This window comes from Boleophthalmus pectinirostris, unplaced genomic scaffold (assembly GCF_026225935.1).
Source record: "Boleophthalmus pectinirostris isolate CB_2022bp ecotype Guang Dong unplaced genomic scaffold, ASM2622593v1 HiC_scaffold_1466, whole genome shotgun sequence".
NCBI classification, from domain to species: domain Eukaryota; kingdom Metazoa; phylum Chordata; class Actinopteri; order Gobiiformes; family Gobiidae; genus Boleophthalmus; species Boleophthalmus pectinirostris.
The window spans coordinates 1-25,000 of NW_026571060.1; the positions used below are offsets into that span (position 1 = coordinate 1).

The following is a 25,000-nucleotide window of genomic DNA, read 5'->3' on the forward strand; positions in this document are numbered from 1 at the left end:
ACGCTGCCATTGTCAGAAAACTGTTTGAATGTTGAACTTTCTACTTCCTATTATATTTATTTATTTAAGGCCAGATAGTTGGTGTTAAATTTGTTTGAGGTATGGCTCTTGCACAATGTTATACTTTAGCAGTTTACTCAATCCTATGCGATAAAGATGTATTTGTCAGACCTAAAATTTCAGATTTTTATAATATTAATTATCTGAAATTTGAAAATATGCTTCTATTTCATTCCTTTTTTCTGTTATATTTTGAATGGTGAAATTTTGTCAGGGCCTTTTTAATACACACTATTTCCTAATGTAACAGTGCCAACATTACTATAACATGTTATTATGGTTATTACACTTAATAGTTTAAATAAAAGATTGCATTGTTTGGACCTACTATGCCATAATTATCTATATATCAGTATGAATCAATGGTGAAAGGCATGCATTTGGCCTTTTGGTTTATTGGTTAATTCACTACAGCCTGTGCAACCTCAACATCGTGGTTGTGTCTTGTCTTAAGATCTTTGTTTTAACATGTACTTCACTGCAATTGTTCTCATATTTCATCACTATGTACATGTTTGTGTGTTAATCTACTGAGAACATGAACTTATTCATATTTTGTTGTCCAAAATCTCATTTGCATAATTTTACATTTTGCTTATTCTGTGGCAGTGTAGTATTGCTTTTGTATTGCACTATTTTCTGCCTTATGACTTTCAAGGTCAAAGTTGTGGCAAAGCTAGAAAGTAGTTTTGATGCTGTACTTGTAATCTTATCTAGACTTCCTAAAATGTTCTGTACATTGGACCTTTCAGCAACCACTGAGTAGAAATGCATAAACTGTATTTTGCTCAGTTTCGTAATCTCTTGGTGTCTATGGTCCTTGCAGGTATACTACCAATGCCCTCGTCATCAATATTATTGATATTTAGTTCATCACATGCTGTTCATGCACATTAACCCTCATCATACCTGGCTGTTAAATGTGTGCCCTACACCGGTGACTACCTTGTTAAGAGCCTCATATCACCTGCCTTACATGGTTTCTATGCGTTAACACTGCAACCCACTCTTCTCCGTTTGCATTTGATATAATGGTTTCTGTTACATTATTGGCCTCTCTTGATCACATGACCTCTGATGGTTCTTGAGTTACTCTGATACGACATCATTCCCTTTCAGTTTTTTGAAGGGGCTGCTATGTGAAGAATATACTTATGTGTATAAGTGTTTATCTATTTCATATATTGTTTTATATATCTTTATGTGTGTACATTTTGTACAAGTCATCTTTTGTAACTAAGATCATAACTTTTATTCATAGATCATGCTGGAAACATTGTCATAATTTAAATTACATTTTATCCTAATTTAAATCTGGTTCATTATGTGTGTTTTTTTCCTCTCTAACCAAGTTAACATTCTCCCGAACATGAAGACATTTAAAATTACATGTAATATAAGAAGTGTATATTTATTAAGTAGTTTACTAAATATACAGAAGAAAAGTGTAAACTAACTGTAGCAACAAATGTTTTATTCTTTGTTTCTCAAATTATTTAATAAGATGTTACAGAATGGCTGTTGTGTTGTCTTTATTAGTCACACTCTTAACTCATATGTGCGCATATTTGATATTTTAGTCAATATAAGCTCTGGGCCGCGTTGGATCCAGATCAAACTGACAGCATTCAGCTTGTCAAGGGGCGTGAAGCGCGCATTTACCGTGCAACGTTTTCAAATCCAAGCACAGTGCCTCTTTAACCACTGCAGATCGTTTGTATGCTCTGTAGTATGATGCACATTTGTTGTTGTTTCAGCTAAAATAAATCAAGTTAGGACAAGACTGTTTTGATGAGACTTAATAAATTTAATCACACAAAAATATATTTTGAATTAGTTTAGGTTTAATTTGACATGGTACTACATAATGTTTCCATATTTATGCGTATTATTTTTCTATCAAACTTTTGACAGTTACGTTTGAACACATCCTGTGTCTGTTATGAGAGGATATGGGTTGAGGTGGATTAGATCTTTACTTCCGTCTGATATATAGGCTAATAGAGTGATGTTTATCTTTCGTTATTAACCTCTATGTTGATAGTTACAATGGAGGAGCCATTTGATCATCTATTGTTTCCTGCGCTCATTCATCAGTCCCTTGGTTCCTCCGCGCGAACAAAGAGGGCGTGAGTTGCGCGCGCTGATTGGCTCGTGCGCTTTGGCTGCTGCGCTCAGCTCCGCCACAGCAGATGGACTCTCTCCATTCTTCTTGTTGTCTGTCATTTCGTGTAAATTTACGAGAAGCTGTTCCCAGGATGTTTTTCAGCTCTAACAGAGATTAGGCCACGACTTTGAGGCGAATCTAGCAGCGTTCACGCACACGTGGAGCGGATCTACACGGTACCCGCAGGTGGAGGAAAACGAGAAGCCGGAGCGTGTGCCCTAAAACTCGGTAGGAACAAGACTCAAGCTGCGGGGTTGCGCCGCAGGCTCCCAAACAGCTCTTCATCGCCCCAGTTTAGATCTTATTGAGGGGAGCATATTTTGACCTCATGCATCATCTGCAATGCCTCAAATAGGAATCCCTCATACGCCACAATTTTTTGTCGTATAAGGAAAAGTAGGCTGTACTTTATCATAGACTGTATATGGCTGTACCCCTGAAGTGTTTCCATCTAAGGCAAATGTCCTAGTAGGTAATACTGTTATAGTGATTCATCTAATTTATAGGCTATTCTGTTTGCTCTATCATTATCATAGGCTTGCAGAAGATTGTAAACACGTGGCTCTGATTTAGGCAAAGACCACCAGTGTCAAAATTATGCTGTTGTTTCTTATTTCGGAGTCCTCCCTCCAAACACAACCCTGTAACTGCCGTGGCGTTGGCTTGCTGTTTATCAAAGTGTAAAGACTGTTTCTAAAATATTTCTGAGGGAGCCTCACAAGCTTCTCAGTGGGAGTCCAGGGGTTTTTGTTGTTGCTATGACAATAGTGACAATAGTGTGGGTGCAGTAATAATGCAGCAAAGAGCCAATCTATTCATCATCTGGGTTAAAGGAGCAGGGCCATTATAAGGCCACATAAACAAGGATACATGTGTGAGAGCTGGAGCCAGGAAGTTGTGGTCATGGGTTTAAATGGTGTTTTATAGTGAGCTCGTTCACAAGAAAGAACCAACAGAGCTGCACTGCCAGATAGCACCTCTTACCAGACCAAAGCAGAATATAAATTACCAAATCGAGAATTAAAGGCTTGGTGCTAAATCCAGCAATGATCTAAATGGAAAAAAATGAAATTAAAAATGGACTTTGGACTCAACTTGAACTCAGTTCAGTCATGGTTCAGTCTATATTTTCCACAGCGACATCGATTGCCCTTCTTGTGCTTTAGATTCTTGGGTACAAACCTTTCTCTGTTTATAATAACTAACAGCTGTCATGTTGTGTTTGGAGCTGCACTGAGTTAGCCTTAGAAGTAAACTCTACAGATATCTGATATAAAAATATCAAAAAGTTCCATTTCAGATCTAGTCTATTTAATAAGTATTATCAGTTCTGCCACACCAACACATAACTAAGCATAACGTCATGTCACAGTCTCACAGTTGCAGGAACATTTCAGTCAGTCCTAAACAGATCCTGTTGCAACATCGTCTTTGTCAGTGTGGATCACCCGGGCAGGCTAAAACTGACCTTGACCAGGACTTTATTAACACACTAATGACATATTGTGTGTAGGTCAATAGTGAGCGCTCTGGTATTTGACAGGGGCTAATATAGGCTATGAAATATTAACACGTCTTAGCAGGGATCCCAGCTGATTGGTCGTTAATATTTCATTGACTCATTTGTTTCTGAGATTGTGAGCCTCAGATTACCTTTCTACCAGACACACTCATTTACTGGGTGCATTTATAGCTGTGAGTAACAGTAGGGAACATAGACTAAACAATGTTGTATATCTCCTTAAATTGAGGAAGTTCTTGAGTGCGCTGGAGGTAGTGTCAGCTTCCTGTGTGACCGAGTGCTTAAAAGAGGAAGCACCCTAACGGAAAGCGAGCACTTCCTTTGAACATTACTTTACATATAAAGATGTCAACGACAACTTATGTTTTATGAAGATTGGCTCTCCTACTAACAACATAGGATCATCTTCATGACCTATGCCCCCTTCTCTCCTCTCTGCAGACTCAACAGACATTCAACAGAGTACAACCAAACGGTAGGTCAATTAGCCTGACACTTACTAAGCTGCACTAAGTATTTATGGTGGAGAGTCTGGCATCAGCTCATCTCTATTTTTACTGCTTTTGCCTGAAATGTTCCACAGTATGCCGATGTACCATTTATATAGCATTTATTAAATTACAAAAGTCTTCCCTCCAAAGATCTTACTGATAACATGGTCTGCTTTTCTCCATGGACATAGATAAGTGGAACATTACAGACAAAACAATAATGTCTCCATGGAGACAAGCAGGTGACTGACCCTCCTGTGGAAATGTTACATAGTACATATTTTAAATGAGTCAGAATATGATCATTTGACTTTTTAAAACGATTTTGAACCACAATGACTGAACAATAGCAGGATGCCCACTTCACTGTTAAAGCTACTGAAATATAATGGCTCACCAGTGGCTCATGTGTTCAGCACCTGTGCCTTTCCTTCAGGAGACACAAAGACAAAAGTGTGCACATCAGGGAAGTCATGGCACCAAGCCAGTTCAAACAGCTGCAGTAGTCTGCTCTACTGTAGTGTATGTATGAATTTTGGTAAAAGACTAAGACAAAAGTGAGACAAGTAAAGAGATCACTTAAATTTAATTTTAAAACTACCCCTCCAAGAAGAAGTTTAGACAGATATACATATACTTATATATAGGGGGGTTGTACTTCCCTGCTGTGTGAGCGTAGTGATCATGAGGAGTCATAAGACTGCAGTTTGTGGGTGAAAGCGCTCACTGTGTGTTGTTTTTCTCTCAGCGTGTCCCATGATTCCTGAGAATGGGTGACGGGGTCCAGATTGGAGAGAACAAATTTATTAGCAAGTGAGTATCTGCCATGTACAATAGCCACAAAACATTAAACAACAACAGTTTAGTTTATACTTTTGTTGAGGAAAAACAGCCTTTTCCTCTCATGTTCATTAGTTTCTGCTTAGATAAAGAATACACAAACAGAAAGTCCAGATAATTCACTTAATTAAATATGAGAAAGCAATACTTATATAACAAATCTGTGTTGACATTCCCATGCAGAGGCTCAGTGTTTACACCTATACAATGAGTTTTTTACTCGTCTGGGTAACAGGTCATCACATCATCCCTATCTGTAGTTCTTGTCCTATTTAGTTAGCCTGTTATTAGATAGATTGGGATATCATGCATTTGACTTGCCATATATCCAGTCTCACAGCTGTGATCAAAGCCCTTGTCTTCACATGACCTGTACAATAATGAACTGTAGCAGTGGTTATACAATATAGTTTAGCATAGCCACTTTTAAACAAATATCCATACCTACCTAGAAAAAACTTTAAAAAAAACTCAAACTTCTTTAGGCTTTTGTAGGCAATGTGTTTCAAATGCATGTTTTCTGTTACATCACCTATAGAACAGTAGCCTACTTAGCAGTGTCTTTGATTGATTTGTAAATACAAATTATTAAATCATTAATAATTCAATGTCATTGCCAAATAGCTGTATTTGTTGCTATCTTTTTCTTTTATATCTTTTCTAGAACCATGAAACTTTCTGCAGGTTTTCAGTGCAATAATAACATCCACAATGAAAAGAAAAACATGCTTTTATTTTAGTCTATTTTTTGGCTGTAAGCTACATGTTGTGGCTTTAAAATGTATAAATCTATTACTATTTCTATATTATTATATTTCTTTATTTTTATGCATGTATATAAATTCTGGGTAATTACACCTTTTTAAAAAATATTATGTTGTTGTTGCTCATTGTTTTTATAATATACTGTCATGTGTGAGTTACCGTGTCCACATAATTTCCCTTGTGGATCAGTACAGTTTATCTGTTCGAACATTTTTGCCACAAAGCAATTGAATAAAAGTGTAAAAATAGATCTATCTATTTACGTTTACTCCAAAATTATGTTTCTCAGATCTACCATTCTTTCCCATCTAAAAACCTACAACCTGTACTATGAAGGGCAGAACCTGCAGCTCCGGCACAGAGAGGCAAGTGCAGATTTCAGTTCAATAGTCTCCTCTTTCCTCCACTGGGGGTTATAATAATATCCCTTTAATGTCCATTTTATCACTGTGCATTGATTATGACATGTCTGCTACCAGGAAGAGGGGGAGCTTATTGTGGAGGGCTTGCTGAACATTTTCTGGGGCCTGCGTCGTCCAATCAGACTCCAGATGCAGGACGACCATGAGAGGCTTCGCCCACCCCCCTCCTCTACATCCTGGCACTCAGGCTGCACTCTGGATGGTCAGGGGTAAGAGGTGCATCCTGATCCAGTTACATTCCTTTGACCGGAAATAGTCACATAGATTCTGTGTAGAGTGTCCTAGATTATAAGAGGAATCACCAGGCAGAAATATGAGCTCTGAAAATGTATTTACTTTGATATGGGGTTTCCAGAGTATTTATAAAGTGGTCAGATAACTTGGCATTTTATTGAATTTATTTATTATTGTTTATTTGATAGGAACAGATACAACAAAAACAGATGAAGTATTAAATTGTGATTGTAACCAGAACTAATTTGTGACATTAGTCTATAGCTTTTGACAGTTCTGATTTGAACTGTTGATTTGAACCTGCTTGTTTCCATAGAGATGTTGCTTTGCCAAGAATGCTCCACAATATGGCCTTAACTATCTATATGTAGATAAGCAGGTAATGCCATTAGGCCAAACTACTCATTAGATTAGTGGAGATGTGACCCTGCTCACAGTAGTATGTCTGTTTTTAAATGTAGTGTGGTAAAAAGACAAAATACAGTTGACTTCTATTATCATGTGTGTAGATATAAATGCAATTACTCTGACTTCGCTTTTGTATGAATTGTAAGAAACACTGAATTTTCTATTATAGAGTACCACAAAGCACAGAGGGCCAGCAGTCTGCACAACCCAGCCCGCCAACAGTAGAGGTGACCCCACCCCCCGACACCCACCCAGACGACAACGGCATTAATGAGGACCAAGCTGAAGGTGAGAGATACACTATGTCAAATGTGATTCAGTTATTATTAAAGATGTGCTGTGTAACTTTTCTTCTGTTGGGGACACCATCTGCTTGTCTCCATGGAGAAGTTATTGTTTGCTTGGAATATTCCACAGTATGATATTAAAATAAGATATTTTGCATGTGCTCAAAAATACTTGGAAAACACTGAATCCTTCAGTGAGCAAGGTCTCCTCTCCACAGATCTGACCAGTATCTTAGCCTGATGAAGCCAGCTTTTTTCTACACAAAGAGATCGGCTTGTGCCTTACTGTGGAGCAATCCAGGCAAAGCAATATCATCACCATGGAGACAAGCAGGAGACGGACTCTTTAACAGAAAAGCTACATAGGTCACCTATAACTAAGCCAGAGAATTGTTCAGATCCCGTGGTTTTAAGATTCAGGCCAATCAAATCTGGATTATCTCTAAATAAAGGATGAGAAACAGCTTCAAGGACTCTAGGATGTAAGCTGTATGTTTTGCACACATTTGCACAATTTCAAAAAGTATACTTTTTTAATACACCATTAATTTGCCTTAAAAATGTAATATCATATTCATAACATTGGTACACAGGCATTTAATCACACATAAGAGTGCAACTGAATGTGGTAATGATGGACAATATCTACTTTGGACCTTTTTAAAATAATCTTTTACTCATGAGGATAATGTAGGCCTACATATCTTTAGGTACACTTGCAGCACATTAAAAAATGATGTCCAAATTGCAAGTTAACCCAGATCTACACCTGGACTAGAGCAGGACTACAACACAACCATACATAGTTATGGGTTAAACTGGGCTCAAAACCAGGTCCAAACCAGGATTTACATTCCCATGTACTCACTGATGTTTTGGAGACAGTATGTATGAAGTTGAATGTTGTTTTGGCAGATGATGGTGACTACAGCTCTCAGCTCCTCAGGACAAAGAGTGACGCTGGAGTCTTGAGGCGTTGTCAGCGACGATCGCCCAGTGACCAGAGGAAGATCAGGAGACATCGCTTCTCTATTAACGGACACTTCTATAACCACAAGGTGATTATGTTTCAGTATTATAAAATTAAAATGTGCAGTGACTTTTTTTTACATGCTTTTTGTGTGTGTAGTGTAGAAAGATACATAATCTTATAAAATGTATGTTTATTTCTAAATATCTACTCTATTCTATTCTACAGCAGGTCTATATATTTTTATATTGTTTATATTTATTTAAAAAGTAAATCCTACACTTTTCCCAATGTTTTTTAGTTTGTTCCAACGGGAATCTCTCTTTAATAGTATTATATTGTCTACTCACAAATCAGGACCCATCACTGGATTTTGCCATTGGTAGACTCTGAAGAATGGAGATATCAGAGGGATCAGCAGGGATCAGTTACATTTAATCATCATTACATATCACTAACTGACTCTTTAATCACACAGACTGCGGTCTTCACACCAGCGTATGGCTCTGTCACAAACGTCAGAATCAACAGCTGTATGACGACGCCTCAGGTCCTACGAGTTCTGCTCAACAAATTTAAAATAGAAAATAGCCCAGATGACTTTGCCCTTTACCTTGTTCATACCAGTGGAGGTAGGTTGTGAATTACTACTACTTACTACTTACTACTTACTACTTACTACTTACTATATACTACTTACTATATACTATATACTATATACTACTTACTACTTACTATAAGACAATAACCTGTATTTACATTCAGGGATGTCAAGATTATTCAGTCAGTCCATAATGGTGAATATATAGGTCACAATATAATATTAATGAAAGAGAAAAAAATTATGATAAATAATGAATAATTATGAGAATTTTAGAAGCAAAATTATAACATTTTAGTTCAAATTTGAGCCCCAAAAAATAAACCTAACTGTAAAGTGCATTTCATGTCTGCATATGTCTCATTAATGTAACTTCATCATTCATTTGATTTCATTAAGCTGCTTTCATAGAGAGATTGTTTTCTTAGACAATGTGAATAAAAGATTTAAGGATTTCACTGTTGTTTGACTATGGCATCAATAATTGCAACATTTTGTCTAACAATGTAACACTAAAATGTGATATTACAACATTCCTACTTCTATTTTAAAATATTATGATTATATATGATTGTACTGATTGATATATTTGATATGATTATCATTAATATGATTATGTTGTTTCAGAGCGCATGAAGCTTAAACGCAGTGACTACCCCCTCCTGCTGCGAGTGATGCAGGGGCCCTGTGAGCTGGTCTGTAAAGTGTTTCTCATGGAGGCTGACCTGGGAGAAGAGGTCACGTATGATGTAAGAAGAGCCGCTTGAACATCAACATCTTGCATGTATATTTGCTCTGAAACATGACTGCGTTTTTCCACCAGGTGGCGCAGTATATCAAGTTTGAGATGCCGGTCCTGCAGAGTTTTATCACTAAACTAAAGGAGGAAGAGGACAGGGAAGTACAAAAACTCAGAAGAAGGTATGGCTTGGTCAATATACAATAAATTGATTTTTTAAAATATTATATTAACTACCTTTATATTATCTTGTTGTGCAGGTATAATTATCTTCGTTGTATCATTGAGAAGCAGCTCAATTGTATTCCAGAGGGGGCCACGTGCATGTAACCTCTGTTGTCATTCCTCCGTTCTTCACATTTTAATACAGTTTAGAGGAACTGTATGTAGCCTGCACTATTACAGTTTCAAAAAGGGTACTACAGTCATAACAGAACCTGGGTTGCTAGTTCCTTAACCTGCAGATAGAAGTGGACACATACAAGTTTTTTTCATTCTCAGTATATGAACATATCTTGTTATACAATTAGGTCATGTTTATGGAGTACATAAACTATACAATTGCTTTAACAATATATATTTACAGTGTGCATGTAAATTTATTAGAATCATTATAATTATCAGCAATATTCTACAGGGGCAAAACAATGAACTTTGAACCTCTTTTATTGTTTTATCATGTAATTTCCCTAATGCAGCACAAAACATCCTTCCTATGTATTTAGATGAGAATTCAAATTAGAGCCATGCAATGAAAGCACAATGACCACAGCTTTTTAAAGTGCCTGTAAAGGTTTGTCCTAGAACCAATTTAAGGTAAAACATATACAAAAATGTTAATTTAGTCTTCTTTTGTATATTAACTTCTTGGGGTATTTTAAAAGGCAATACAGTACAATACGTTGTTGACATTTTTCAGCTGCTAACTGCAAGCCATCTTCAGAACTGTGTTTAAGCAGAACCCAAGAAGTTAAGGTAAAACATAACTGCAGCTGCCCTCAACGCAGGGATTATAAAATGTATCTGGCATAATCTTCTTAAATTAGTCATAGAACATTCTAATTTTGTACATACTGATAGTCTTAGATCACTAGATTATCACATAAAGTTTCAGGAAATCAACATATACAACAATGAACCTGCCAGTAAGACCATAACAATCAAACAGTGAAAATGTGAAACTATTTTAGGCATATATATTTTTAATATATAGATTAGATGTAGTACAACCATTGAACTGTTTGAATTAGCACAATTTAAAGCTTTGTTCCACATGCAGCATTTTTTTCAAAGCTGTTTGGATAATTCTTCAGTATTTGTAAAACAAAAAAGTGACTGTGTTATTCTAAGATACAGTGCAGCACAAATGTGAGTTATTTTCATTAACATTTTCTGATATTTGTATAGTTGATAAAAATGTTCTCTTTCAAATGGAACATGTTTTGTACAATTTAATAAAAAGGTATCTTCAGAAAAAAATGTTTACTCTCTTTCACACAGTCAGGCTGTGTCAGACTGGGAGTGTAAAGTCTACTGTTTACTCAGGGTCCTTCACAAAATCTGTAATATGCAGTTTTCATATAGAGAAAATGTAATATGGGGTCACCAAGATGATTTGTAGCCAAGGCACAGAATTTTGTAGTACACCCCACACGCAGTTTACCAGGTGATGTGTTACGAAACAATGCCATGTCTTGTTGACAGTTGTAAATATAGACTCCAAAAGGTAGTTAAGCCACTGGAAGCTTCGAGGTGATTTGTGCTCATTCATAGTGTTGGATAACTTGAACCAATTTAGAAAGGTGAAGTTATTTAAGTAGGACTTGTAGTAGAGCAGCTTACCACCAGCCAATGGACAGCAGTCAGACAGATCCACTCAGTGAGCAGCTCAGAGGATAACTGGCCCTGAAACATACTTCCCATTCAGACAATCAGAGGAGGCGATTCACAAACTTGATAGCTTCGGATAAAAAATAATCATCTTCACATTTTTCCTTCAAGCAAATTCACAGGTGAGTCCTTAAGAAGCAAAAATGTTGATATGGTTAGGAATCAAACAATTATTGTAGCCTTTAGCTTGTCTATTACTTAGTTTTGTTACAAAGTTGATTCGCATACTTGAAAATGTAATGGGTGTATTCAAGGTGGTGTAAAAAATATTGCAAAGGTATTCCTGATTTTTTTAAATGAAAAAACATGACTTATTACTATACGCTACATACATGTGATACTGAAACAAAAAATGGCATGGGGAATCATTAAATCTTTAAAATATAAAAGTCTGCAATTTTCTTGCACTAATTATCTTAAAAGGTGCACTGTGTAACTTTTCTGATAGAGGCTCCTTCACTTGTCTCCTTAGTGATGTTATTGCTTTGAAGAATGTTCCTCAGTATGCCATTACTTTTATGCATATCCATGGAGATAGTGCCACCACCAGAACAAGTTGCAGGTCAGATCTGTGGAGAGCAAAAATCAGTGTAATTGCGTACATTCCAATCTTTAGGTTCAATTAAATAAAAGAGGGACACATCTGAAATGGTGTCAGGTCTGTTATGATGGATTATTCTTGAACTAAGTGACCCAGTGTAAATATAGTTCCACCCTTTAACAGGACAGATTAGTTTAGTATGAACTGCCAGTGTTATTGTGTCTCCACTAGAAATTTAGAGTAATCCTGTAATCTAAACAGACAAAAATAACTCCCTATAAATGAAGAATATAAATGAATGCATTTTATAAGTGTATTAATCAAGTTTTATTTTACTAACTACAATTTAGAGTAGGTCATGTGGTATGTTACTACACCTAGATTACATTAGTGCCTTAATTGAAGGCCATGACGGCACTGTGTAAGTCAAAGCTGATTAGAAGCTGAGTCACATGGGGCAGCAGACATATTTTGTTTTCAACTGTTCCTGTACACTGTCTGTTTTATTTAATTATGTTATGTAGGCTACTGGGTTATTTTTGGCGACAATGCACATTAATACACACTTTTGTAGGCCAGACATGCTATTGTTATTATTATATTGCAGTTTTATTTTGTATATTTCATAAACAAATACCATATCAAAGATGAACTTCAACTTTATTTTATTCAGCTTTATTTTGTGATGCCATGGAAATCTAATCATAAGAAGGGACACCTACTTCTGTTCTTTCCTTTCAGATAATAATGTCAGGAGAGCAGAGGCAGTGGCTTATCCTCACCCTGAGCATGTTGCTCCTCGTGACCCTGTTGCCCCCCTGTGACGCACGTCGCGGAGGTGGATTCGGCCGAGGTGGAGGCGGTGGAAGCTTCGGTCGGGGCAGACCAGGGGGCTACAGACCGGTGCAGAGCGCAGGTCCCAGCGCGGGTAAAGTAGCTGGAGCTGCGGCCGCGGGAGCAATCGGTGGAGCGATGCTTGGATCCGCGCTCAGTCGACCAGGATATGGATACGGTTACGGAGGTTATGGTGGATACGGGGGGTACGGGGGTGGCTATGGGGGTTTTGGGGGTGCCCCACGAGGAGGATACGGAAGAGGGTATGAGCAAGAAGGATCCGGAGACATGGGTTACTACTATGACGCAGCATCCAGTGGACCAATCTACAACAGCATCATCGTTGTGATAGGCTCGCTGTTTGCCTTGCTCATGGGCACCTGGGCAGCAATCCTGTAGAGCCGGCGCCCCGACGTATGCACAGCAGCGGACAGAACCTGATTTAAGTTCACTACAACCCTAACAACCAAAATAATGGTTAAGAAGTGAACCAAAATCTGAAAAGCTGCTACAAATAAAATCCAATATTTTTCAGGAGAGATGTGCCACACGAAAACTTTCCAACCCAGTTCAAGCCAAATTAAATGCCCCCTGCATTGACCTGCTCACTTTTTATACTTGTAAATATTAAATATAAGAGGTTGCATTTATATAGGTCTATAGGCTAATATAAATACATTTATTAAGCATGTGAGTAAGCTTTTTTTTTTTTTTTTAGCATATTTGCAGTTAAAATCTGCCTCAGGATTTTCTTTAGCTGGTATAATGAAACAATTCAGAGGAAAAAATAACATGTAAGTCACTGTTCAATTCCTTGTGTTTTAAGAATATAATTTGTTTTGATTTTAAATTAAATTTAAAAAAAAATTTAAAAAGTCAAATCAGCCAATGTGTTGGTCTGTTCTTACTAATGTTTAAACATTACATGCCTAGATTGCCTAGACATGTACATCACAAACAGTCAGATACACTGTGAGAAGACAGAAGACTGTGACAGAAGACAGGCTCCAGTCCAGTGCTTTATTAAACAAACAGCAGTAGGTTACATAACAAAACTCAGAAATACATTATGCTTATATCCATTATATTGTGAGCCCCATATTTATTTTAAGTGATGACTACAATGGGCTTTATATTACATCACAACAAGAGTTTATATGTGATAAAAAGAAAAACGCATTTGCACAAAACAAAAAGGCCTGTATTCTCTAGGCCTACATGAATCCCTCATCTAATTCAATAAATTCAATTCAACACATTTGTTTTGTCACTGGTCACTAAACTAGCAGGTTTTGAATGTGTGGTCTAATGGGATTAGTGTCATAGATCAAATCAGTAATGCAAATAACCATTTGTGTTTACTATATTTATTATAGAAAAATAGTACAATCAATAAAAGAGAACTGAATCTGAGAGTACGACATCACTTTAAACCTGAAATCACCCAGCAGAGGCCTTAATGCAGCAACAGTGATACCTGATTGTTCATTATTATCACTATGGAAGTGGTAAGAATAAATATCATCCAGTGTGAGCCCATCTGCTGCTGCCCACCCCCTTTGGGACTTTTTTTCCTCAAGTACTTTTCAGAATAAACAATATACTGCTCCAGACACCTCCTCACCTTCAACTGTTCAATCAGAGCTGGGTATCCAATCTCCACAACACTCACTGTGTCGTCATCCTCATCCTCAGCTGTGTTACGGACTGCCATGAGGGCTGGGACCGCTGGAGTGGGCCCATGGGTGGCCTCAGAGGGCTTTGGGGGTGCACTGGTTGTTCGCACTGTAGATGAGTGGTTTACTGTCCCTGTTATGTTGTTGGGATGGAAACGGGAGACTGAAGTGGTGGCGGTGGTTGTAGTGGATGTTCTGGTGGTAGTGGGACTCTTGGTAGTAGTCAACACGTTCTTCTTTGGGGTGGGCAAGAGGTCTGTTCTTTTCATGCATGTGTTCATATAGGTCTCATAGCTGGAAGGAGGTACATTGTAGCTGTAGTGTCTACTGAAGTCATTGGTGTCTGTAGATTTCACACCATATCTTCTGTACATGTAATAATTGTAGTAGTACTCCTCCTCAGGACTGTGGAAATGAAAATGTGGACGTGGAAACCTCCCAAGACCATAACCCAGTGCCATTCCTGCCACAGCGCCCCCCGCTGCTGCCATCATTGCATTGCGGCCGAACCCTTTTGACTTGTCAGAAGGAACGTAGCCCATCACTTGGGCTGACCGTGAGAATGGAGAGCCTCCTCCAGGAGCATAGCCGCCATACCCAAAGCTGCCCCCATAGCGTGGGCTCAAGATGTGGTTATTAGGGTTTTGATTGATGTATCCCCCCGGGTAACCGCCTCCATGCTCTCCTGTTGCATAAGAGCCATATCCTCCTTGTCCACCATAACTTCCATAGATTCCATATCCTCGTCCTGGATACCCTCCCTGCGCTGGGTACCCTCCATGTCCTGGATACCCTCCCTGTGCTGGGTACCCTCCATGTCCTGGATACCCTCCCTGCGCCGGGTACCCTCCATGTCCTGGATACCCTCCCTGTGCTGGGTACCCTCCCTGTGCAGGGTACCCTCCCTGTACAGGGTACCCTCCCTGTGCTGGGTACCCTCCCTGTGCTGGGTACCCTCCCTGTACAGGGTACCCTCCCTGTGCAGGGTACCCTCCATGTACTCCGGTTCCTCCCTGCCCTCCTCCAGCATAGCCTGGAGCTGGCTGCTGAGGTCTTTGGTTGTAGGAACTTCCAGGTATGTTTTGTTTATGAACTGATCCACCTTGGTTAAACTGATTGGGGTTTGGTTTTGGCTTTGGATTCTTATTTAATAATTTATTAAGAACACCTAATTTCTTCTTGGCCTGTATAATGTGAAAGTTGACCAAGACAATGGTCACACATAGGAAAACTGTGAGCTTCATCTTCAAACTGTAAAAATAAAAAAAATATAATTTGTTAAAATATAGGCTATTGCAAGTAGTCGGTCATGATGAATAAATGTAAAGCCTAAGCAGAATCCCTTAACCTAAAATTAAATTATACAACGCCCCGTCACCAACATAACCCAAGACAAAACCATAAACCTGTCCTACTGTCCTTTTGCAATGCCTCCGTTGGTGAAGCCCTTAAAACGATAGTAGCCTATGCAAAATAACTTAATATAAATATATAAGCAGGCTATAGACCTGTAATAATGTACTAAAGCTAAAAACAATGCAGTTAAAAAGTAGAATCAACTGACCTCTGTGCGCCAACACCTCAACACCAAAATTCGTCTGAGATCAAATGCCCCTAACTACTATTTTCGTCAAGTCTCCCTTGATAAAAATAGTCCAGACCTCCACGTGCCATGTGACACTATTTTCAACAGTCAGAACCTGTTCAAGACCGTGACATATCACGTTTTGAGCATTTTATTTCCCCATTTGCTTTGAGCGTGCGGAGAGCGAAGCCGTTCTACCTCATGTAAAAAAAAAAAAAAAAAAAAAAAAAAAATATATATATATATATATATATATATATATATATATATATATATATATATATATATTAAAATTTGAGCATAATTCATCCAATTAAATGACGTCATCTGAGAAACAGCGTCATCTGGCGCTCATGTTTAGAGTAGTAGTAGAGTAACGTAAATAAACGTTAAATTACCGCTTAGAATTAATGAGTAGTTTCTGCTTTTTCACGTTACCATGTAGACTACAGTAAATATAAAATGATTTTCAACACAAAATGAGTGTCACCAAGTATGTCATTTTAATAGCAACTTCTGGTATTTCCATTCCATCCAGTTTGTCGATGTGAACCGTCATTTTATGGTGAATACGTCTTTAAGGTTTTTTAGCTGACAGGACAGCGATACCAGGCATCTTCTGAGCTACACAGTGAAGTCCAGACACCATAGCTAAGAACGGGAGTCAAGTTTAGTTAAATAAGTCGAGAACGTTATAAAGTATATGGCCTGTTCATTTGTACAGGTGGTCTCTTGCATTATACCACTTTTGTCGTAAACGGTTTAGAACCAGACAAAGACATCAGTGAAGTATTTAAAATCGTTCACTGTGTAGCCAGAAGACTAGTCAAACAAACGTCCTTACAGAAACGGTTACAGTCAGAGGTTCACATGAATTAAAGTACAGTAAGTGCAACAAAGGTTTCATTTACACCATCCATTGTTCAAATGAAACGATAGAAAGTAGACGACCTAAAATGGTGCTGGTTTGACAAATGATCGCCTTTTTTCCTTAGGCACATACAGTATGTAAACCCAATCATAGACATCATGGTTAGTTATTTCAGTTTATGGCACAAAATCATAGTGCCTATGGATCATGAGCAAAGACACATTCAGAGCATAACTCACAGAGGCCAGGTCTCCAAAAGTGTGCCGAAAAAATGAGAATGGTACACAAACAAAAGCAAATTGCAAACCAATTTTCAGGTAAACTTTCCAAAATGATTTCAAGAGCTTAATATTTAGGTTTGTAATAGAGAGGACAACAGGTCAATAGCATATTTTATACATTAACTTTTTAGGCTGCAATACCAAAAATAAAAATAATCTAATCAGGGAATTCTTTTCCACAATAATATCTCTTTATGGACAACATCAAGTATTTTCTGTTTTCTGATTTTAAATATTAGCACTGCTAAAATACAATACATACACTGTTTACAGTCAGATAAAAATATGAATTTGTCAAAGTTTATCTGCTCAAATAACCGTAAACGTTTACACCAGACACCTCCTCTTTAGGGAATGAGTGCTCTCTCAATAAAATATGAGTTTAAATTTTCTAATCAAGCAGCAAGCATCAGTACAACTAGATTTTAAGTAAATCCATATCGGACAACAATACCTCCAGAGTGTAACTATAGGAGGTCTACTGTGTGCGCTTATCGTTGACAGTTAGATTTGAAATATCTATTGAACTAAAAACGTTCAATAGAGATCTGGGAGTAAATTAACTTGTTCAATTCCTGAACCAGACTTTTAGGTCTACAAATAAAACTATAATTACAAGAGAAAACTTGAAAAATTCAAGAGACAATGACCTTTGCATAGCAAACTGTACAGAGGAGCTGCTGCTGCTGCGATGTAAGAGACGTTAATTTACATAGTATTTACAAATTTACACAAAGTGGAGTGAGAGCCAGCTGGGCCATAGAGAGAGGGCTGTTCATGATATCAAATCAACTGCACTGATGATTGTCCTTTTGAGACTTTGCACAAAATAAGTGACAGAATGGAGTGCGTGGAGCAGCTCAAATGACGGATTCACTCATCCCTTCACAAGCCCCTATGGTGAAATGAGTGCAACAAAGCCACAGGATCCTCTCCCACTAAAGAGTATTTACTCAAACTATATAGGGATGGACTGATGTGTGTCGCCTGTGACTGGTCCATTTCTGTATCACTGTCTCTCGGTCAGAGGCTTCAAGTCTTATTCAGACACCATTGGCGCTCATCTTGCTCTTGTGAGACATTTCTGTTGCTGCTTTTGCCTGAAACAAAAGACACAACTGAGCAAAACAAAAACTTGGGCTAGGTGAACATTCATGTGAAAACAGTTCAGTATTTTTTATGTGGTATATTTTTACTGAAAGTCATGAGATTAGCTGATCATATGATTAACATCAAAGCCAAGAAGAACCAACTGGATTACACAATCCTTACTAAGATGTTTTTGACTGTAACATGGGTTCAATAGATGAAGCAACTAAAGAGGCTCAAAAAGCAAAAAAAATAAAACTGAGTGAGGCTTTAGGGAGAATAAGACAAGACTTTGTGGCTCATAGAAAAAGTTCTCACCTGGAGGACTTCAGCTGGAGTGAGGGGTTTATCAGATAAAGCAGAGGCCTTATCTCTCATCTCTTCCACCTGAAAATACCACTGTGATTATAATAACAACAAAAGAGAGGATAAGAGAGTGAGCTTGTATTACTAACCGGTCTGTCTTTAATAATGAGAGCTGGGTCCTTGAGCATGTCTGCACTAACTGAAGATGTGTTCGTCTCAGTCTTATCCATAGGAGGTGGAGGGTTAGTCTTCTGTAGATAGGAAAAGCAATACAATTATAGTACCATTACAGGTTGGCTTTTCCTTTGGTTTGTATTTATAATGCAGCATACTTGCAAAAGTGCAATTTATACCTCTAGTTTGGGAACAGGGGGGATGACTGGGGCCTTTGGTTTGAGGTCTGTCAGGTACATGGCTCTTGACAGCAATAGAAGTGAGGGAGGAACATTCTCTTTCAGATGCAAATCCAACCACTGAGAAAGACAGAAATTAGTCATTACATAAACTGCAACAATATAATCTGGTATTGTATTGTTTGAAAATCCAGATATGTTTTTTAATTTATATTTAAGCAGCAGACATTGTGGTGGTACAAGATATACATTTAGGTAGTTCATTTTACCCTGGAAAAATATGGTTTGATAATACATCAAAATACATGATGTACTGATTCACAGTTCAGACCTCTTTAACTTAAACGCACTAGTTTTACCTGCTGCATTTGTTGTCGAAGCTGATCAGTTGTGAGACCCAAAGACCTCATCCCACGACTACGACAAGCAGCCTGGAGCTCTGACACACTCATGGCTGCTACACCCTCTGCTGCGATCATCTAATAAGAGAGATAAAATATCATAAATAAAGTTAGTTAATGATACATGACTTAAAGCATCTTTAAACACAACATTTATATCCTGACCTCGTCGTCAGCCTTGATAGTTCTCAGTTGCATCATTAACTGAAAACGCAGCAAGTTGTTGGTGCCTATCGGCTGCAGCTCCAGCAGTTTACACAGAGCAACCAACTGGGGGCGCTCCAGATGCTCCAGTGTCAGCTCATCCTCAAACAACTTGGAAAACTTCACAATGTCCTTAGTGGTGGGCTGCTCACCAGTGACTCGTACCTGTGAAACAAAGCTTTGTCATAAGAGCGCACACACATAATACTCTTTATCTTAAAAGTTACACAATGTAAGTTTTCTATTTGCCTCCATGGAGAAGATACTGCTTTGTCAAGAATGTTCCATAATATGGCATTAAACCCATCTCCATGAAGACAAGCAGGTGACACAACCAGGCCAAGTTACAGGTCAGACAAAGAGACAAGCAGGTGGCAGGCACAAGAAAAGTTACATAGTGCACCTTTAACTTTATTACACATACTTTTTGTACATATGTGGAGAAGCGCTGAGCCTCATCCTGTGTCTGAGCCTTGGCCTTGTTCCTGCGTGCCATTTCAGCAATGGTCTCCTGGAGGAACTTGGCCAGTTCAAGCTTTGCAGCCAAACCCTTTTTCTGCTTCTCCTCCTGCAAAAAAAAGTATAAAATATCAAGTAAAAGTAAATCTGATGGTTAAATCAAGAGTTTAAGACAGTAACTATATTATTTTATTTTTAATATTTTTCTGATGTTCCAATTTTGTTTGCACAGTGTAGAGATAAGATAGTGCTTTTAGCACGCTTTTAGTTAATTTAATCTCCTAGACCAGAATAACTTTCAGCCTCGTTAACATAAATAACATAATTACAATATGATTTTCATCCACCCTTACTTCAGTTTAAGAACTGTGCTGAGTAAATAAAACTAAGTATGCAAGTATATGCAGAGAGCTGACTTATGATAAGCCTTTTGAGTAATAAGCAATTGGCATGAACTTTAGTATGGTCAATACTGTATCCATGAACTAGCGCTGCAATTATTAATCTAAATCACTGTGATCTGGGGACTAGTAACTGTTAAAATAACTGTATCAAAAAGCATATAATTGCTGACTAGCTGACTACTAAAGTATTTGTTAGTTGCAGCCCTGAACATACTTTTTTGGACTCTGTCTCAAAGGTAGAGGGCAGCATCTCTGGGAAAAGCTTCAGGAAAACAGGCAGAAGAAACTCCATAAAGGGGACGATGATGAACACCATGAACGGCACCAGGCGGAACAGATCAGCACAGGTCCTCATGAGCTGCACACACAAACAGGAGGTCTCTTTAATGCATCCAAAATATGCGCACTAGCATGCAGCTACTCATGGTCAAAAATAGCACAATACCCCTGCATGTGCAAAGAGCAGATGACAAGTCTGCAGTTTATGTTTCAAAGAGGCATGATCAAAATGTTTAATGATTTACCTAGAGATTACTGAATTTAACATTACATAATAAATAATACCAATAACTAAAAACTGGTTGTGACCTGATTTAAAAATGCATCATGTCTTCAGCTCATCTTAGCCGACTTACCCTCCTCCTTTCCCTGCGTGTGAGTATTTGTCCATGCAGTAGTCTCCACACCATCCTTCCAGCAATTTTGATGTCAATCCCAAGTAACCGAAAGCCATTGTAGTAGTGCTTCAGTTCGTCCACAACTCTGTGATATATAGACTTTTTGACCAGTGTCCTGTCCTGCGGTGGGGGCACTGCAGCAGCTGTGGGGGTCGGAGCCGGTGAGGCTGCTGGAGGCGAAATAATCCCAGAATCCTTTTTAGTTGTCAAAGCATCCTGAGCAGAGGCTGCAGTGGGCTTACTGTCCTCGGGTTTTATATCCTGGAGCCAGGCTCCTGAGCTGTGCAAAGAGCGAGCAAAAAGGGTTGCCCTGTGGCCAAGGCTGTTGCTGTTGGGGTAGATGTAGCGGGAGTGTCTGGAAGAAACCACTGCAAGCTTGTGAGGTGTATCCAAATGGAGATAGGCTTTGGAAGACAGAGAGGAGCAGCTGTGTCTCTTGGATAGCAAATACGATCCCCTGTGGACAAGATAAACCTGGTTATATGTAATGTCTGGTCTGTGTGATGACTATTTTGAAAAAAAAAAAACAAACAAAAAGACAAACAAAAAAACATATACAGTAATAAATACCATTGATGAATTTGTGTACATAATATAGGACACTATATAATTTATCTAAATATTTTTAGTTTTATAGTATCGTTGATTTCCTCATTAGAATTATATCTGGAGTAGTGTATTGTGTAATGCACACATGTCCATGAGAAAGCCATGAGAAACTCAGCATACTTAGGTTCTGTGCCACCATGTGATATCATGAGCTGGTAATCCACTAGTAAATGGGATGAACAATTTTAGAGGAATATCTTGCCATTAGATTTGTAATAATAATTGAATTGTTCAGAGTGGACATTTTAAACACATCCAGGAGCATCTAGGAGCATTAAAATTTGAGAGAAAACTGAAATATATTCTTTAAAAAAAATTCAAGAATCCAACGCATTTCAGAACTAGAATGTCTATGAGATCTACACTAGCAGGTTTTATACACATGCAACAGCATATTTTATCTGAGCTCCACAGCATTCACTAAGAGATGCATCTCAGCTTGTAAGCAAGCAGCTATAGATTTTGTGAGCATTGGGCAAGTCAACTTCTTCTACTTTTTTTAAGCCCAGAAACATGAACTATCAGTCAGACTATCAGTCAGTCAGAATAATGTATAATATGGGATTGCTTTATGAGTTTCAAGTTTGTATAAGACAAGACTTCTTACATAATATTTTCTTTTTGTGACTGCATTCAATGATTAACTAGGAAATTTGATAAGAATAAAGAAATAGCATCACAAGACTCTACTAAAATACATTTAATAATGCAAGACTGACAGGCTGCTAGTTGTTGTTATTTCTTGCAAATTACAGTTGATAAAAAATGTTTGAGCTTCTAAATGATTCTCTGATTCAGTGATTAGCTACTGTTTCCTGGGCTAAAAATGTGTATAATCCTAGAACTGTTAAACAACCCAAGTCAAAAAGTCCTATTAGAGTTTACAAATACTAAAAAAGTAAGTTAAAAATCCATTAAGACAAAAAAATCCTATACGAACCCTTTCAGAATCCTTATAGACAATATCAGAATCCTGCTGGATATTGTTTGTCATATCCAATTTTTAGTAATGGAAAATTCTACAAGAGTACAATACACCAAGTCAAGTGCTGCCTAATTATAAAAAAAAAAAAAAACAGGTTTATCTATCCTCTTATCCTATCTTTTTATTTATAAAAAGATAAATAATAAAGACAATATATAAAAAAAATAATAAAAATAAACAGGGAGTGTGTGACATAATGACAGACACAGTTCAGGCATGAATAAAAACAAACACTACTTGGTTTATGGAGATAATAAAAGGTAATCTAATTACTCATGAAATTAAGTAATCAGAGTAATTGGATTATTTTTAAAAGAAGTAATCAGCAGTCCATAAACACAATAAAACTGACACGTTTAAATTTTTTGCAAAGTTTCACCTCCAACAAAAACAGACAGATCACGTGCAGTCCTTTGATGTGGTGATTCATGTGGTTAAGTTAAGACATTATGTAAACATTACATCGGTATCTATTTTGAACGTTTATCGTTTAAGACCTTGAACAAATGTAGAAATCGGGCCTTTACTATTGTTACGCTTACCTTGATCGTGTCACGGCGAAGAGCACCTGGTGACTGAAGACTGCCATTGTATATTACGGAACTGTGGAAAAGCACATGGAGAGACGTGAGGGCGGTGCAAGACTCCGGTTACATTCATGAGCTGCAGCTTAATTCAAAGGCAGCACACTCTGTCCCGTCATCTGTTATATGACCATACAGAACACACGTAGTCAGAGACAAAGAAAACACGGTGCTTTTAGTTTGCTGACTAATGACTGGCGCATTTTTACCACGCTCTAGTTATAATGTAAACAGAAGTAGTACTCTTTTGTATTAAGAAAACCGTAGTTACCGTATCACATTGATCCTGCGCAGACATGACAGATACAGCCTGTCCACTGCTAACTATGGACTGGGTGTTGTTTCTACTATGCTTATTTTATAATTTTAAAAAAGTGTCATTGACAGACGATCAAAAACATTAATGTTTTAATAAGTCGTAACGTTAAACTGATTTAGCCTTCAACAAAAATAAATAAATTGGATACACAACCAAACGATTCCATTTGATTATTTAGAATCAGTATATGAACACCATAAGCATTTACAGTCCTGCATGATACTTTGATTTGAGCCAGCTTAATTATTAACCTGTCAAAGTACAATCTTCAACAAAACCAGGATGCTAGCTAGCATAGCTTGAGCTAGCGCGGAGCTAGCCAGCGAAATGGCAGCAGTCCACTCACCTCCAGCGTCACTGACCGAGCTGCAGCTGCTGACAGGGCGTTGCGTGACTTCGTGTGAGAAAGCTAATGAAACAATCCATCCACAGCCTTTAGTAGAGGTAATCCGTCTGAAATAAAGTAACGTATCAGAAGATGATAAACCCATTTACGGTGGGTTTAAATGCGTTAATATTTGAGCGATCAGTCGTGGTCTTGTGGAGTTGAGGCAGCCTCCTCGGGCGAGAGCTGCACTGGGAGGGCTCACGTTCAGCGTAATGGCGTCAGCGCGGTGCGTGTTGTCAAAGAGTGTCTGTGCACATTACAGAGGATCACTCAGACAATCACCAGATATACTGTAGTTTTATTTGTCAAACAGGTTACAAGGAGTTGCTTTGTACAAAATCAGGATTGTTTGCACAGCGTCAAATAAAGCAAACCATTTAAGTGTATAATAAAATGCTGCTTTACTCTGCGCAATAAAAAAAATAATAAAATAAAATAAACTACACCATTCTCATGTTATTGATGGAGCATCATAGGTCTATAATAAAAACTGGATAAGGCATTCCCCCTCATTATTATTATTATTATTATTATTATTATTATTATTATTATTATTGTTCTCTGTAGAGCATGAATCTATTTTTAAATCGTGGAGTAAAGAGAACGTGTGAAAAATCGCAAACGTGAGACATCTCTGTTTGCTGCATTAAAGACTACATCAGAGAATGATATTAGAAAATAATAATTCCTCGTCGCAGGTGTACCCATAGACTATGGGTGTAGCTTAGCTGGGACAGCCCTGCAGGTGTCTCCTCTGGGAAAATGAAGTCTAAACATTGCACATTGCACCACTTTTTTCTTCACTAGTCAGACTTACATAGGACAAGTAATTATATAGGTCTATGCGTGAATCCCACTCGTGTTTTTTTTTTTTCCAGAGAAGAAACGACGCTGAAAAAAGTTTGAACTACACATCCCGATGAGACATGCGGCTGACCCCTTCTGGCGGATGGAGTGTTTTTTTCCTTTCGCGCTAAACTGGAGACACCACCAGCCTGAGACCAGCCTCCTCCAAGTGAACAGGCGGGCTCTTTTTGT

At 38.0% G+C, this 25,000-nt stretch overlaps 4 protein-coding genes across 4 annotated transcripts; 2 read left to right on the plus strand and 2 right to left on the minus strand.

The window, feature by feature from the left end:
- Window positions 1-2,240: 2,240 nt before the first annotated feature.
- Window positions 2,241-11,037, plus strand: LOC110170257 (ras association domain-containing protein 2). Its single transcript, XM_055150671.1, has 11 exons — window positions 2,241-2,455; window positions 4,191-4,224; window positions 4,989-5,053; window positions 6,135-6,214; window positions 6,329-6,476; window positions 7,079-7,197; window positions 8,112-8,254; window positions 8,645-8,798; window positions 9,395-9,516; window positions 9,591-9,688; window positions 9,767-11,037. The coding sequence occupies exons 3-11, from the start codon at window positions 5,010-5,012 to the stop codon at window positions 9,834-9,836; spliced, it is 978 nt and encodes a 325-aa protein (XP_055006646.1). The 5' UTR covers window positions 2,241-2,455; window positions 4,191-4,224; window positions 4,989-5,009; the 3' UTR covers window positions 9,837-11,037.
- Window positions 11,038-12,684: 1,647 nt separating this feature from the next.
- Window positions 12,685-13,170, plus strand: LOC110153867 (uncharacterized). Its single transcript, XM_020917797.1, has one exon. The coding sequence runs from the start codon at window positions 12,685-12,687 to the stop codon at window positions 13,168-13,170; it is 486 nt and encodes a 161-aa protein (XP_020773456.1).
- A 638-nt stretch (window positions 13,171-13,808) lies between these two features.
- LOC110153878 (uncharacterized) lies at window positions 13,809-16,127 on the minus strand. Its single transcript, XM_020917808.2, has 2 exons — window positions 16,012-16,127; window positions 13,809-15,698 (listed from the first exon to the last, which is right to left on the minus strand). Exon 2 carries the CDS (start codon window positions 15,689-15,691, stop codon window positions 14,228-14,230), a length of 1,464 nt encoding a protein of 487 aa, XP_020773467.1. The 5' UTR covers window positions 15,692-15,698; window positions 16,012-16,127; the 3' UTR covers window positions 13,809-14,227.
- Window positions 16,128-16,512: 385 nt separating this feature from the next.
- Window positions 16,513-24,167, minus strand: letm2 (leucine zipper-EF-hand containing transmembrane protein 2). The gene is made up of 11 exons (XM_020933251.2): window positions 23,921-24,167; window positions 23,214-23,274; window positions 21,036-21,534; window positions 20,615-20,758; window positions 19,962-20,105; window positions 19,499-19,702; window positions 19,292-19,411; window positions 18,933-19,052; window positions 18,729-18,830; window positions 18,592-18,660; window positions 16,513-18,284 (listed from the first exon to the last, which is right to left on the minus strand). Exons 2-11 carry the CDS (start codon window positions 23,258-23,260, stop codon window positions 18,228-18,230), a joined length of 1,506 nt encoding a protein of 501 aa, XP_020788910.1. The 5' UTR covers window positions 23,261-23,274; window positions 23,921-24,167; the 3' UTR covers window positions 16,513-18,227.
- Window positions 24,168-25,000: the final 833 nt, after the last annotated feature.

What these genes read in the sequence shown, in the direction of transcription:
- LOC110153878 (XM_020917808.2), bottom strand. Translation starts at nt 15,691, where the DNA reads ATGAAGCTCACAGTTTTCCTATGTGTGACCATTGTCTTGGTCAACTTT.
- LOC110153867 (XM_020917797.1), top strand. Translation starts at nt 12,685, where the DNA reads ATGTCAGGAGAGCAGAGGCAGTGGCTTATCCTCACCCTGAGCATGTTG.
- letm2 (XM_020933251.2), bottom strand. Translation starts at nt 23,260, where the DNA reads ATGGCAGTCTTCAGTCACCAGGTGCTCTTCGCCGTGACACGATCAAG. An exon ending in TCTCCACATATGTACAAAAA is followed by an intron (nt 19,703 to 19,961) that starts GTATGTGTAATA and finishes TTTGTTTCACAG; the next exon opens with GTACGAGTCACTGGTGAGCA. An exon ending in CTCCAGCTGAAGTCCTCCAG is followed by an intron (nt 18,285 to 18,591) that starts GTGAGAACTTTT and finishes CTTTTGTTTCAG; the next exon opens with GCAAAAGCAGCAACAGAAAT.
- LOC110170257 (XM_055150671.1), top strand. Translation starts at nt 5,010, where the DNA reads ATGGGTGACGGGGTCCAGATTGGAGAGAACAAATTTATTAGCAA. An exon ending in CCTTGTTCATACCAGTGGAG is followed by an intron (nt 8,799 to 9,394) that starts GTAGGTTGTGAA and finishes ATGTTGTTTCAG; the next exon opens with AGCGCATGAAGCTTAAACGC. An exon ending in GTACAAAAACTCAGAAGAAG is followed by an intron (nt 9,689 to 9,766) that starts GTATGGCTTGGT and finishes CTTGTTGTGCAG; the next exon opens with GTATAATTATCTTCGTTGTA.